This window comes from Rattus norvegicus, chromosome 3, assembly GCF_036323735.1.
Source record: "Rattus norvegicus strain BN/NHsdMcwi chromosome 3, GRCr8, whole genome shotgun sequence".
Classification (NCBI taxonomy): domain Eukaryota; kingdom Metazoa; phylum Chordata; class Mammalia; order Rodentia; family Muridae; genus Rattus; species Rattus norvegicus.
Genome location: NC_086021.1, coordinates 59,949,119 through 59,961,728, shown reverse-complemented (window position 1 = coordinate 59,961,728; position 12,610 = coordinate 59,949,119). Strand labels below are relative to the sequence as shown.

General features: G+C 33.7%; 1 protein-coding gene across 9 annotated transcripts in view; it reads right to left on the bottom strand.

Moving 5' to 3' along the window:
* Positions 1–12,610, bottom strand: part of Galnt13 (polypeptide N-acetylgalactosaminyltransferase 13) — a 657,006-nt gene that overhangs the window by 7,905 nt on the left and 636,491 nt on the right. For 4 of the 9 annotated variants that reach the window (XM_063283608.1, XM_017591674.3, XM_039104816.2 and 1 more), the window contains 2 exons: positions 10,541–10,675; positions 1,957–2,151 (listed from right to left, as the gene is read on the bottom strand). In XM_063283608.1, coding sequence (XP_063139678.1) covers positions 1,966–2,151; positions 10,541–10,675 — 321 coding nt within the window. In that variant the 3' untranslated portion in view covers positions 1,957–1,965. Of the gene's footprint in view, positions 1–1,956; positions 2,152–5,733; positions 5,764–5,805; positions 6,033–10,540; positions 10,676–12,610 lie in introns of those variants that run through there. The other 5 variants (XM_017591676.3, XM_063283609.1, NM_199106.2 and 2 more) reach the window with 3 other exon arrangements.

The following is a 12,610-nucleotide window of genomic DNA, read 5'->3' as shown; positions in this document are numbered from 1 at the left end:
TAGCCTGCAGTGACATGAAGTGCCAGGGCAAAATGATGTGTGTGCAGGGTGCTCTCCCTTGTCAGAGGAGAAGGAAAAGGGGTGGAGGAAGGACTGTGTGAAGTAGAAATTTCTGGTTTCTTTGGAAACTGTCATATGTAGGAAAAAGGTTGTTTGACTGAAATAGCCATGTGAGATAACAAGTGATTACTAAAAAGAATACAATTACGGCCACAGAGTCAGGGGGAAGAGGCTCTGTCATAGGTTCACTTCGTTCTGTATCACTAGTTTTGCTGATGACTCTTTTTGTATTGTTCACATTCCATTGCATCACTGATCTTTCTTGTCATAACTATGGAGAGCTTAACTCGACAAAGAGCTTGTGATATTCTGGTGGCTTCTTGATGCTTACATGGACTCAGGCAGATTGGCAGAGCCTCACGGTTTCTTTGGGATAGAATTGCTGCTATGGATTCATGTTAGTGTTTTGTTAGAGGACTGGACTGCTGACAATAAAACATAGCCCCAAAGAACTATTTGTAAGCAGGTCCAAAACCCTTGTTTCCTATAAGCTTTTCTTTTGCACTGCCTTTTTTGGGTGGTGAGTTGAACGGAGGTTGAAGCATGTAAGATTCCTTATTAAAGCAGGTTTTGAAAAATCAAAGCCTACAGTTGTTAGGCAGGTACTTGGAGGGGGTGATATTGGGATATAAATTGAATAAATAAATGGGAAAAATGGTGCTGATACAACCGCCAATCACATGCTTTCCTGCTGAGAGAAGCCTCCTGCCAGAGCAGTCCATGATTCACGAGATTAAATGTTTAAGCCCCAAGTATCATGTTGTACATTAGTACAATGATGACATGGAGGCATAGAAAACAAACTCAAATGTTGCATGTAAATTGCCTTGGGATAAATCCTCTTAATGCAAACTCATTTGGCAACTGCAAGTTTTCCATCTCTTATATGGACCATCCCTGACACAAGTGTCCTCTAATTCAAACAAAAACAGTTCAGTCCTCTGGTTCCCTTCTTCTGTTTTTAAATGTGCCGCAGGTAGTTAAGTGAAAAGTTTGGATTCTCCCATGTGTTCTCACACCCAGTGGCTGAACTATATAAAATAATTTCGTTTTTGGATTTATTAAAAAAAAAACAAAAACAAAAAAACAAAAGACAAAAAACCTCCCAAAACCCTTAAGTCCAATAATTCAAAAATGATCTTATTTATTTGTAGTGCTTAAAAAATACTCATGAGTATTTGTTGATATGAACCGAATAACAATTTATTTGATTATTTAGAGAGAAGATAATCACAATTTACTTAAGTAATAAATAAAATGTACCCTTTTGAAAAGTTTTGATCCTTGCCACTCTATCACCTAAGCAACCACAAAAGAAATGTGTAGATACAGCTGCTTTTGACATGCACTTTTTAAAAATAACTTAGTCTTTAGTAATAGATTTACTTAGTGTCTCCAAATAAGACGATGGTAATTTATAAAAGATGTGGAAGGTGTTACACACACACACACACACACACACACACACACACACACACACAGAGTTGAGCTATCTGAATAAAATTTAACACAATTAAATAATTTTTAAATTCCAAACCATCTATTTTTAATCTATGTTATATTTAGTCATGTTTTCATCTTTATACAAAATTTTTTCATATGAATATGGCTATTGTTAGGATAAAACAAAACAATACTTCATAATACATTTCACCTCTTATACTCAGACATACATGTATATATACACATTTTTAAAAAGAAACTGAAAATACATTTTTGTTAATGATAGAATAGTTACTATTTAGCAAATCCAATCTTCAAATAAATGAGCAGCAAAGGAGTAAAAGACAGAAAAATAAATTCATAAATGTAATAAAATAAATTCTATTAAAATTTCAGAATTTAATAACAATTAAAATTACTAAATAAATTGAATAAGTCTGAAACACAAACCTCTACAAGTCATTAAGGAAAATAATCAGTAAGATTTCCAAAAACATTTCTAAAAACTTCTGCTCTTGTATAGTTTCTTAGTAGCCATTTTTGCAAAGTGCTATCATTACAAGTCTCCATGGTAAGATGTTGAGAGCCGTCCGCTACTTTGCCCATTGAGAGGCAGGACTGTGTGATTATGTGAACAAGAGTATGGGTCTGTTTGACAAAGAAAATAATGAATAATGACAAATCAAGTACCAAGGCAGTAATAAATCAATCATCCCAGACAACATACAATTTCTCCTGAAAAAGTACGGGAGACACACGTCATAATAATTGTATAGATGAAGCTGTGAGTGGCAATCGTTCAGAAGGCTTCAATATCAGCTTTACTCAGTAGAAAAATCGAGTTAAGACAAAGATTATTAAGGAAGAATTTGACATCAGATGGTGGAACATTTCAGGCAAAAATAATGTTCTCATTATCTTATAGTTAAAGACACTTTAGTGCCAAGTAAGTTATTTTGTGAGAAGTTACTCTAAGTAGTTGATTAATTCACAGTTCATATTAGTGTCCTCATATGCTTGCCTCAAACCTTAGAAGACACCAAGGAAGACTTTGAGATTATTTTGATTTAGGTTTTCGTGGGGACAAGGCTGAACTTTCTAAAGTATCCACACAACCAATGGCATGCTTAGTTAGCATGAGAGAGTACATGAAGAGAAAGAACAGGGAAGGGAAAGATCAAATCTCCTTTGAATGTAATTTCATATCTGACTGTATTTCATTTCCCAGAACAAGGTCAAAATTTATTTCTATATATCATCTATATATCTATGTATCTCTATATCTATATCATCTCTCTCTCTCTCTCTCTATATATATATATATATATATATATCTGTATATATATAATACATCTCTACATCTCTATATCTATGAATCTCTATATCTCTATATACTTATGGATATAAATATCTACAATCTATATCTAATCTATATTTACAGATAAATGCATACACACATACATGAATACACACATACACATACATTTACATTTACATGTATATTCAACTCCAGGGTCAGCCCGGAAAAATACTAAATAATTTTGTTAATCTAAACACTTAGTAAGGCCAATGAATAAAATAAATTTTATTGAAGTAACTCCAATGTGGGCAACATGATGGGTGCAATTACTAGGTTTGTCTTTCCAAGGGTTGCCCTCTACACATAAATGATATATAGTGACTTCCAATTCCAGCAAAGGTAGCATTAAAAAGCATCATGTCTTACCTATGAAATGATGCTGATGGTAACAGTTTGACCAGTTATCTTAACTAAATGTAATATATCTACATTGTTCACACTGCACATCATCTACTGCTCAATTAATTTTTCATTGTTTAAAACTCTTTTTAGAAAATATCTTCTTAATACACAAGACTTTCTTGTTAGAAATTGAAACTTTCATACATAATTAAAGAGAAAAAATAGATTACACTATTATCCCCAGCCAAAAAATAGTGAAACAGATTTTTGCTTAAGAGATCAGAGCCAAGAAAAAACAATACCATGTCACTGATATAATATACATATTTCATTTTCTTCAAAAAGGCTTATAATGATCACAAAAATGAAAAAATATTCTATGTAACACTTTTTCAAAGCTAGAAACCAAGAGAAAAATTAAAAATCTTAAACAAATATTTCTTTCTCTTCCAAAATAATGTGTTTAGTTTTTATTTACTTGACAGAAAAAAAATATATTAAGTTTTCCAAATCTTTCTGCTACAGGAGAAGATGGTTGACTTATGTGGTTTGTACTTTACTAATTATTCACATGTCTATCAATGAGATTGAAGTCATTGAATTAAATATTCCCCTTTCGTTTTTATTATGGGAATACTTCCTATCATTAATCTTAATACGATAGAGGTGTTAAATGAAATAGATTTTTGAAATCAACTTAAATCTTTCATTTGATATAAATGTCACTATGATTCAGAGCCATTGCAGATAATTCTTTGATAAATACTTCTTAACATCTGTCATGACTATAATTTCTTTTTATTGAATCTTAGATTAGTTATTAAATGAAAGGCATAAACAATTAAATATAATTAGTAATAATAACAGCTGTTGTGTAGTAAATGAGAGGTACAGAGTCAGTTCCATTGAATCTGCACCATTTATCTATTGGTTTTTAACCTTTTACTTTATTGCTTCACTGAAAGAATGAAAGGGAAAAAAGAAAAGGAATACAAGAACTATTTTTAGGCTTCTAATTCCCATGGTTAATTTAATGATTATTTTTCATGGGCTCTCTGTATTTTTACTTTGTTTATGTAACATCTCATGTGTTTTTATATAGCCTACACATGTTTTTTTCCTAAATATTTTTATTAATTCTTTGAGCGTTTTGTTTAAGTCCTGTGCAAATTCTTCAATGAATGCTTCCTTATGAGGTTGTCACTGCAAATAAGGTTTTGGTGCAATGTGACAGGCAGGCTCCCATGCATCTTGCAGTCTTATCAATGGGGTTTCTTAATTTTCAGATTTTTAAAATTTTCTTTACATTGGTGTTCTACCTTTATGTATGTCTGTGGGATGGTGTCAGATCTCCTGGAACTGAAGCTATAGACAGTTGTGGACTGCCATATGGGTGCTGGTATTTGACGCTGGATACTTTGGAACAACAAACACTGTTCTCAGTCATGTATGGCTTATAGAAAAAACAAAAAAACAGGAAACAAAAAAAACCAAAAAACAAATCTCTGATTATTAAACAGAGTTATATGAGCCAGAATCTAGTATTATCTTTTATGTATAATATAATATTACTTAAACATGCTGTTCTAAAATGTTGGGGATTTTGATTCATTTTCATTTGCAGAATGCTAGTCACAATGTCTAAGTATATGTAAGACAAGGTTGTGGCTTTTTTGGTGATATATTTGTATTTGATAAGCCATGAACTACTGAAAAAATCTACTCTCCAAATGTGTAGCTACAGCTAATTGGAATCAGGCTAATAAAACAATTTTCCTCATGAAACAAAACAATATAACACTTGTATTAAAACTACTATTTAAAAAAAAACAGCTTGATATTTTGATGTACACATACAGTTGGCTACATGGTTCATGCCAGAAATGACTATAGAAACTGCAGTTTACTGGAAGTAAACTGAGAACAATAAATTCAATCCTGGTGTGGCGACACACACTTTAATCCCAGCACTCGGGAGGCAGAGGCATGTGGATTTCTAAGATTGGGCCAACAAGTTGTACAAAGAAGGTTCTAGGACAGCCAGAGCTGTTACACAGAGAAACTGTCTAGGAAAACAAAACAAAACAAACAAAAATAACAATAGAATTCCTCCTTTTTAGACAGAAAGATAAGTATGACTGACCTTAGGTTATTATATTAGTTTAGCTTAATAAATCATAGGTTTCAAAACATCTAGACAAAATACTAAATAGTACATGGCTAAGATGTCATCTCAAAATGTTGCTATTGAAAGGTTTAGTGCAATATCTTCAGAGTACACACTACACAATCAGAACACTACAAGTTAAGAATCAAATGTAATTGTTCAAGAGAGGATGTAAATGCAACATAATCTACTGAAATTACCATTTAACTGATTCTAACAAGAAATCAAAGCTATGGGTCACTGGGGCCATGGAAAGGTAGTACTAATCTAAGAGACACCACCACCCAAAGGTAAATTGAGCTATTGTTTTTTAGAAATTCTACACAGAAATCTGGGAGGGTTATAATCATAAACCACTTACCTTAAAATTATATTCCCATTTACCTGCTTTCTGATAAGAGCAAATAAAAAAGTTTGGTTAAGAATGATTTAACACAAGCCTAGGTGGTTTTGGTAATTTCAAGAGATGTCAACCTCTGGATTCATTTCATATGGACAGAATGTATAACAAGTGGTCTCTCAGCTGAGTTGCTCAGTCATGTGCAAAGGAGGACTTATTTTTAGCATCATATTTGGCTCCCGTTTTCTCTTTGTGGAACAGTGTTTGTTAGGCAGAAGTGCTCTGATCTAAAATTAGATTGCTTCACTGTATGTAGCTGCCTGGATGTTAAAAAAGAAATGTGATTAAGCACACATATTGCAGGAAAGTGTAAATTTGGAATAGATTTGAGCACATCTATGATGTTGAAACAGTATACAAACAAATAAAAATAAATAAATAAATAAATAAATACAATGGACGAACAAGGCACTAATAAAAAAAACATAAGTGCCTGGTGCTGGGAAATGTATCATTTTCTTTCTTTGTTTGAACTTGATGGAAACAAGTAGGCTATGGTACTGAAATATGAGATATTTTCATTGAAATTCTATACCAAATGTATCCTGCAGTGCTGGTAAAAACAACAAATCAGAGAGGCCAGATATAAAGGAGAGTATATATATATATATATATATATATATATATATATAATTTAGAAGGGAGTGAGGAGGTTTGTAGGGAGGGGACATGGAAGTAGATGAAGGACAGAAGGAGAAAGGGCTGTAATTTTTTAATTACAATATATCTTGCATATCTAATTAGGCAAGTCAAAAAATCTGTATGGAAATCTTTTAGGCAGAGATAGACATTTTTAATCAATGCATATTCAGCTTTAATCATTTAAAAGAAAATTTATATATTAATTACATTATGAAGACATTTTCCTCAAGTTTCCTGGCCAGTATTATGATAAAGCAAGTGTAGGGCTGTTTGCATTTTAAAAGAGATTGTTTCCCGCAGATGGACTTTCTTATGATTAAGGAAAAGAGACGTCCATATATGAATGCAATCTGCTATTACAAATGGTTGTTGCCGTTTGATTGCAACGTGGTCCCACTCTCCTTTCAGTTTAAATGATCCTCATCAATGAAAGCATCTAATTATTTGTAATATTTCAGTTACAACAGGAGGCAAATTAGTATTGGGGAAAATTGTCTGATTTAGTGCTAGACACCTTGATACACACACTGACAAGGCTTAATTAAAGATACAGAGAATAACAATAGCTGTATAAGATTGTGGCAAGAACGGCCTAAGGAAAAGGGGAAATCAAAGTATTCTGTTATCTTCGTTTCCTTCTTTCTCTTTGTTCTTCTTAGCAGATAACAAACTGAACCAGCCAGAGAGACTCCATGCTTAGAGGCCCCTGCTGCTCCGTGTGTTCTAACAGCTCTGTCCTATTTATGACACTTCCTTTTCTAATACTAAAAGGCAGTATCAGAGAAGGTGTTGGAATATTTCAACAGTTCACACTGTGAGAGTCACAATTGGACTAGTAACTAGCTTTCTTTGAAAACTTTATTAGGACCTGAATTCTAGCTCTGCTCCCAGAGAGGTAATCTTTGTGCTTTTAGCTTTGTCCTGACAAAGCTCAAAGGAGTGGAGTTTAAGGTTCGTTTCAGCTCTGTAATTTCGTGAACTCTACCAGTTTTTATTCTGACTGGAAACTGCACCACCTCAGAGGTTTCTCAAAGAAGAGGAATTTTATCCTTGCCAGTAAAGGACAAAGAACTGAATTAAAGAGGGAGCAAGCAAGTCTTTGTAGCTTCCACTGTTAGAATGAGAGAGTAGAGCCTCTGAGCGAGGACTTCTCACACTCAGCTTTTCTCATTTGTTTGTTTCTTTTCTTTCCCTTGGGTCACTGAAAGGCCTTGCTTGCATTTTCCAAAGTAGTTTTTGTCCTAAATTCACATTGCTTTCCAAGAGTCTATAAAAAAAGAGACCTGGAGAGAAGTCTCAGAAGTTAAGAAAATTGGCTGCTCTGAAAGGGGGATGGTGTTTAATTCCCAGAACCCATTTAGCAGTTCACAACTACTTGTCACTACAGTCCCAGGAGATTGTCACCCTCTTCTGACCTCAATGTGAACTGCATACTTAGATTGCCATCTGACAAACGTACACATAAAATTAAATAATCCCCACCTGCCCCTCAAAAATTGAAATTTACTCATCACTGTCGAGAGAACAGATCAAACTGTAATGTGTATATGAATAACCCAGATATTTAAAAAAACAGAAACTTGGATTTAATTGTTAAAACATCATGTGTTAAATTCTATATTTCTAATAAGTCCCAAAAGATTTAGCTAGCTCTAGAATCACTGCTTACAGCAGTTATTAAAATATGCTGTGCAAAGAAAGGTTTTCAAATGCAAGTAAAGGGAGTCATGAAGGTACTTTACTTCCATAATCACATTCTATCCTTTTTAGTTACCACAAAACCGAATCCAATTTTAAAGTTAACTTTTAAATGGTAGAGATGTTAATCTATTATTCTACCATTCTTACATGGTTACATTTTTCAATACTTTTATTCACTATCATGTGAATGGGGGAGAAAGAGGAGGGAAGCAGGGAGGGAGAGAGAGAGGGAGAGAGGGAGAGAGGGAGGGAGAGCAAGAGAGCGAGAGAGCAGGAGAGCGAGAGAGAGAGAGAGAGAGAGAGAGAGAGAGAGAGAGAGAGAGAGAGGAGAGAGAGAGAGTTGTGAGCTGTCACACACACATGTATGGGTCTGTGAAAACTCTGTGGGGTCATGCGCATCATAACACATGGGTAGACATCTGAGGACAGTTTTACAGAGTTGGTTGTTTCTTTCCAACTTTCTATGTGTTCTAGCATTGGAGCTCCAGATGCCAGACTTTGTATATGAAGCATTTTTACCTGCCGAACCATCTCTCTAGTCTGACATACATTTTTTTGGTCTGTGTTTTTTAACAGGCAGTGGTGTCATTTTTTTCAGTAGAGTTTCTAATGCATAAACATAAGAGGGAATTAAATGATGACACATGCTTTTGATATGAGATTACTTGTTTTCAATAAAAATCCTTAAACAGAATGGCATGTTGTCAGCATTCTGGGAGGACCTCAAAGGCTTAACATATCTCAAAGTTAAGAGTTCTATGAAGTGCTGCAGAAGAAATATATTACAAGATAAGAAGTGTGCAAAACTGACTTAGTTGTGAAATTATGTACGTTCATTTTTCTTTAACAATTACTTAGTATTCAATATAAGTGTAACTGAAAGAAAATAAATATGATCAGCAATGTTTTCAGAATGAAGGAATTTAAATTGTGAATACAGATACTATGTTTACCCAAGAGCTTCAGACAACTTTAAAGATTGAAGTATTATACTAAAACCAAATTTATAAAATACACAGTCCTTCTTCTTTCTTAATATGCATGTCTCTTCTTAATTTTAGGAAAAAATCTAATAAATACATATGGATTGGAAAGAAATTAAGTAACAACAGTACAATGTTTTATTTTAAAAAGATATTATTCACAGGACTCATGCTTATCTGTTCTCTTCCTCATAGAAGAGGCAGATTTTGATTAAATGCCCAGATTCCATTGTATTTGGTAGGGATGTGGTCTTCAGGAGACTCAACACAAATGGTGTTGATAACAGACCATGGTTCAGGAAACCAACATAGAGGCCAGATAAGGAAAGATGTCAACAGAGAGGTCGTTAATGCAACATTGACAGATTCGATATGTTTGCCTTTGTGTCACAGAAAAAATATCTGGTGTCCTCAGAGCCTGGCAGAGGACAAAATTTAGGCCCAAAATTAGCCTGCACATACTTTGGTTCTGTACAAGTTGATATGCTTTCTATTCAAGATATGAGTCCACAAATGGGTGGAGAATAAATTAGTATGCAAGATGTGCTTCACCAGATCTCGTTATAGCAACAATATCAGAAACACAGAGACAATATTTCTTTAACAAAATGTTGTGCTTTTGTGAGTAGCTTCATTGTACAGTGTCTTTATTTCTATTATATTTTTATCTCATAAGATTGTGCTTGTATCAGTTGCCATTTAATGATGTCTAAAATGTGACATGATGACCAATTCATCAGTTGCCATTTAATGATGTCTAAGAGGTGACATGATGACCAATCCATCTTGCTCAAGCAAGAGAAAGGAAAAAAAATTAAGGCATTTCTGAGGCTTAATACAGAACATATTTCTTTTTTATTAGCTCCACCTGATGGCTGAACTAATATTTGCACATGGTCTAACTAAATTCTCACTGTAATTTTGTTGTTTTGCTACCTTGCTCTCCACCATAAGGTCGTGATATACTGAGAAGGAATTGATTTGCTATATCTTTATCCCTGATTAGTGAATTCAACTCTAGCTATCATTCAGTATGTTAAATAGAATTTGATTGCTTCTAATATTTTTCTAAAAATACATCTTATTAATCTCATTAGATCTTTTAAATGTTAGATCGAGCATCATAAATACCAGATATTATATTGCAAAACTTAAAAATATGAACGTATTGCAATATTTTCCTCTATGTAGATATTTATACACACATATCATAGAAGCATAATTTGCTGACTTTACATTGGAAATATATATAAAGATCACAATATTTACCCATATAAAGTTATTTTCTTAATAATGGAATAATTTGACAAAATCTAATTTATATGATATACCACCCTAAAGTTATCTACATATAGTTATACAAAAATACATTTATGCTTTGGCTTTTTTGGAATAATTGAGGTTAACTATTCAGTACAAATAAGTCATAGGGAATATCATACCTCAGCATCATACTCCCACAGCTGATTCCCTCTCATGTGGTGGCATTTTAACATGATTACAGGCCCACTGAGTCTGGATACATCCAGGCACAAGTCATCAGTTCGGATTTCTTTGTCAGCAGTGTAAGAAAACACCTGAAAAGAGAAAACTGAGCTAATAAAATAATATTTGGTTTACAAAGCACACTGTTTAGCAGAGGTGTCTCTGGAAATTTCCAGATCCTGTCCAGGTTTCAAATCCTCTCTGTTTATCTTGCAAAAGCTGCATCATCTTGCTGTCATTTTGTTTAGCATCCAAATATAAGAACAAGATCTCCCATAGAAGACTATAGTGAAGCTTTGATTTAACAAACCCCATCATCAAATGCTTATATGCTGACCTTGCTTTCCTATGTGACACCAGCTTTATGAAGCACGCATATGCTAATATTGAAGTCTGTAGACAGAAGAGCTCCCCTAACAACTGTCCTCTCCCATTATCACCAATTCTCTACATTTGAATAATCATTTATTTAGTAGTTTAAGGGCATCTTGTAATTTTTACTATGTTTTCAGCAGACTTATAACTGTAGGATATTTGTCTTTTCAAGGTTTCAGTAACCATACCCTTACATGTACTATAATTCTCCTTTGTCTATGATTTTAGCTAATCTTGGCAAAACAATTCTTTTCAAAATACACAGGAAATTTCAACACGGATTACAGAAATTCTACCTGAAATTACAAATTTTATAGTTTTGTGTTAGTAGCAATAAAATGTTATTTAAAACATCAACTATTAATGTTTCATGAGGGTTATAATGGACTAAATGTAAAATTAGTTTTCTTATTTTGTCTATGATCAGCATACTCCATTATTCTGTGGGTTCTTCTTAATTTAGATGTCAGATGCAGCATAATTAGAAAGGTCAACTCAGAGGTTTTGGTTTTCTAAAGAATTCTGAGGCAATGAATTCTGTAAGAAACAAAACAATTTGGAGCTCTAAACTATAGGCTAAACAGTTAATCCTTAAAAAGACTGTATAGCTGGAGAATATAGCTGATGGTGGAGCATTTAACTAACATGAGTGGGGTCTAAACTTAAGTCATAGTGCCCACAAAAAAATCTGGGAATAATTAAGTTGTAGAGATGAGAGAGTTGAGAGGGCTTGAATGAAACTAAGGACATATGGAATTCCATCGCAGAAACCCATTACCTTGTAGGTTAATTTTTAAAACTAAAATAAAATAATTTGAATTGCACTCATGGCTACCTGAAACCATGGGATATTTGAAAAGGATGATGTGAAGCATAGGTTACCGCCTTATGAGTTGTACCTCAGGAAAGCCTCCACAAAAATGAAGAATATTGTTGTTGCTCTTTGCTGCCCATCAGAATTTGATGATAAGATTCTATTGCTGAAGATGCTCCATAGTTTGATTGCAAAACACAAAGAAATTAAGCTGGAACTCAGTGAAAATTCCCTTCCTGTTGGTTATGTTTCATAGTTCTGGATGGTACCATGCAGGATGCTGATAGAGATGTCAATCAATACACTTACTCTGCAATGGACCCTGAAGTCTACAATATTGACCAAAAGGCAGGATATGCACATCTGTACAATAGTCTCATGATTCTTATGGACAACCAATAATTTTCTTTGGGAATTTGAGATACATTCTACAGATGAAGTCAAATCTTGTCCATAACACTCAGAAGGTCACTGGCCCTAAGGAGGAAACCATGAATGTTGTACATATTTATTTTTATACTTATAGATTATGTTCGTGTCCTTAGCCAGAGAAGCATCTTGTACAGTAGGCATCAGGTAATGAAGAAGCTCATGATTAGTAAATGATCAGAGAATATGTGACTATTATCAACCTAGAAAAACAACTGTAGTCTGCTTCTTCAAAAGACTCAGGGAGCATCATGGAAGAGGAGTTGGAAAGAATGTAAGACATGGGTTATGAATACATGATGTAAGCACTGTATTATTAATATGAAATGGTTATTTCATTCATAAATTCAAGAAAGATATGGTTACTACACAAATAACGCACAAAATTAAGTCCGTCAATTTTTCAGAA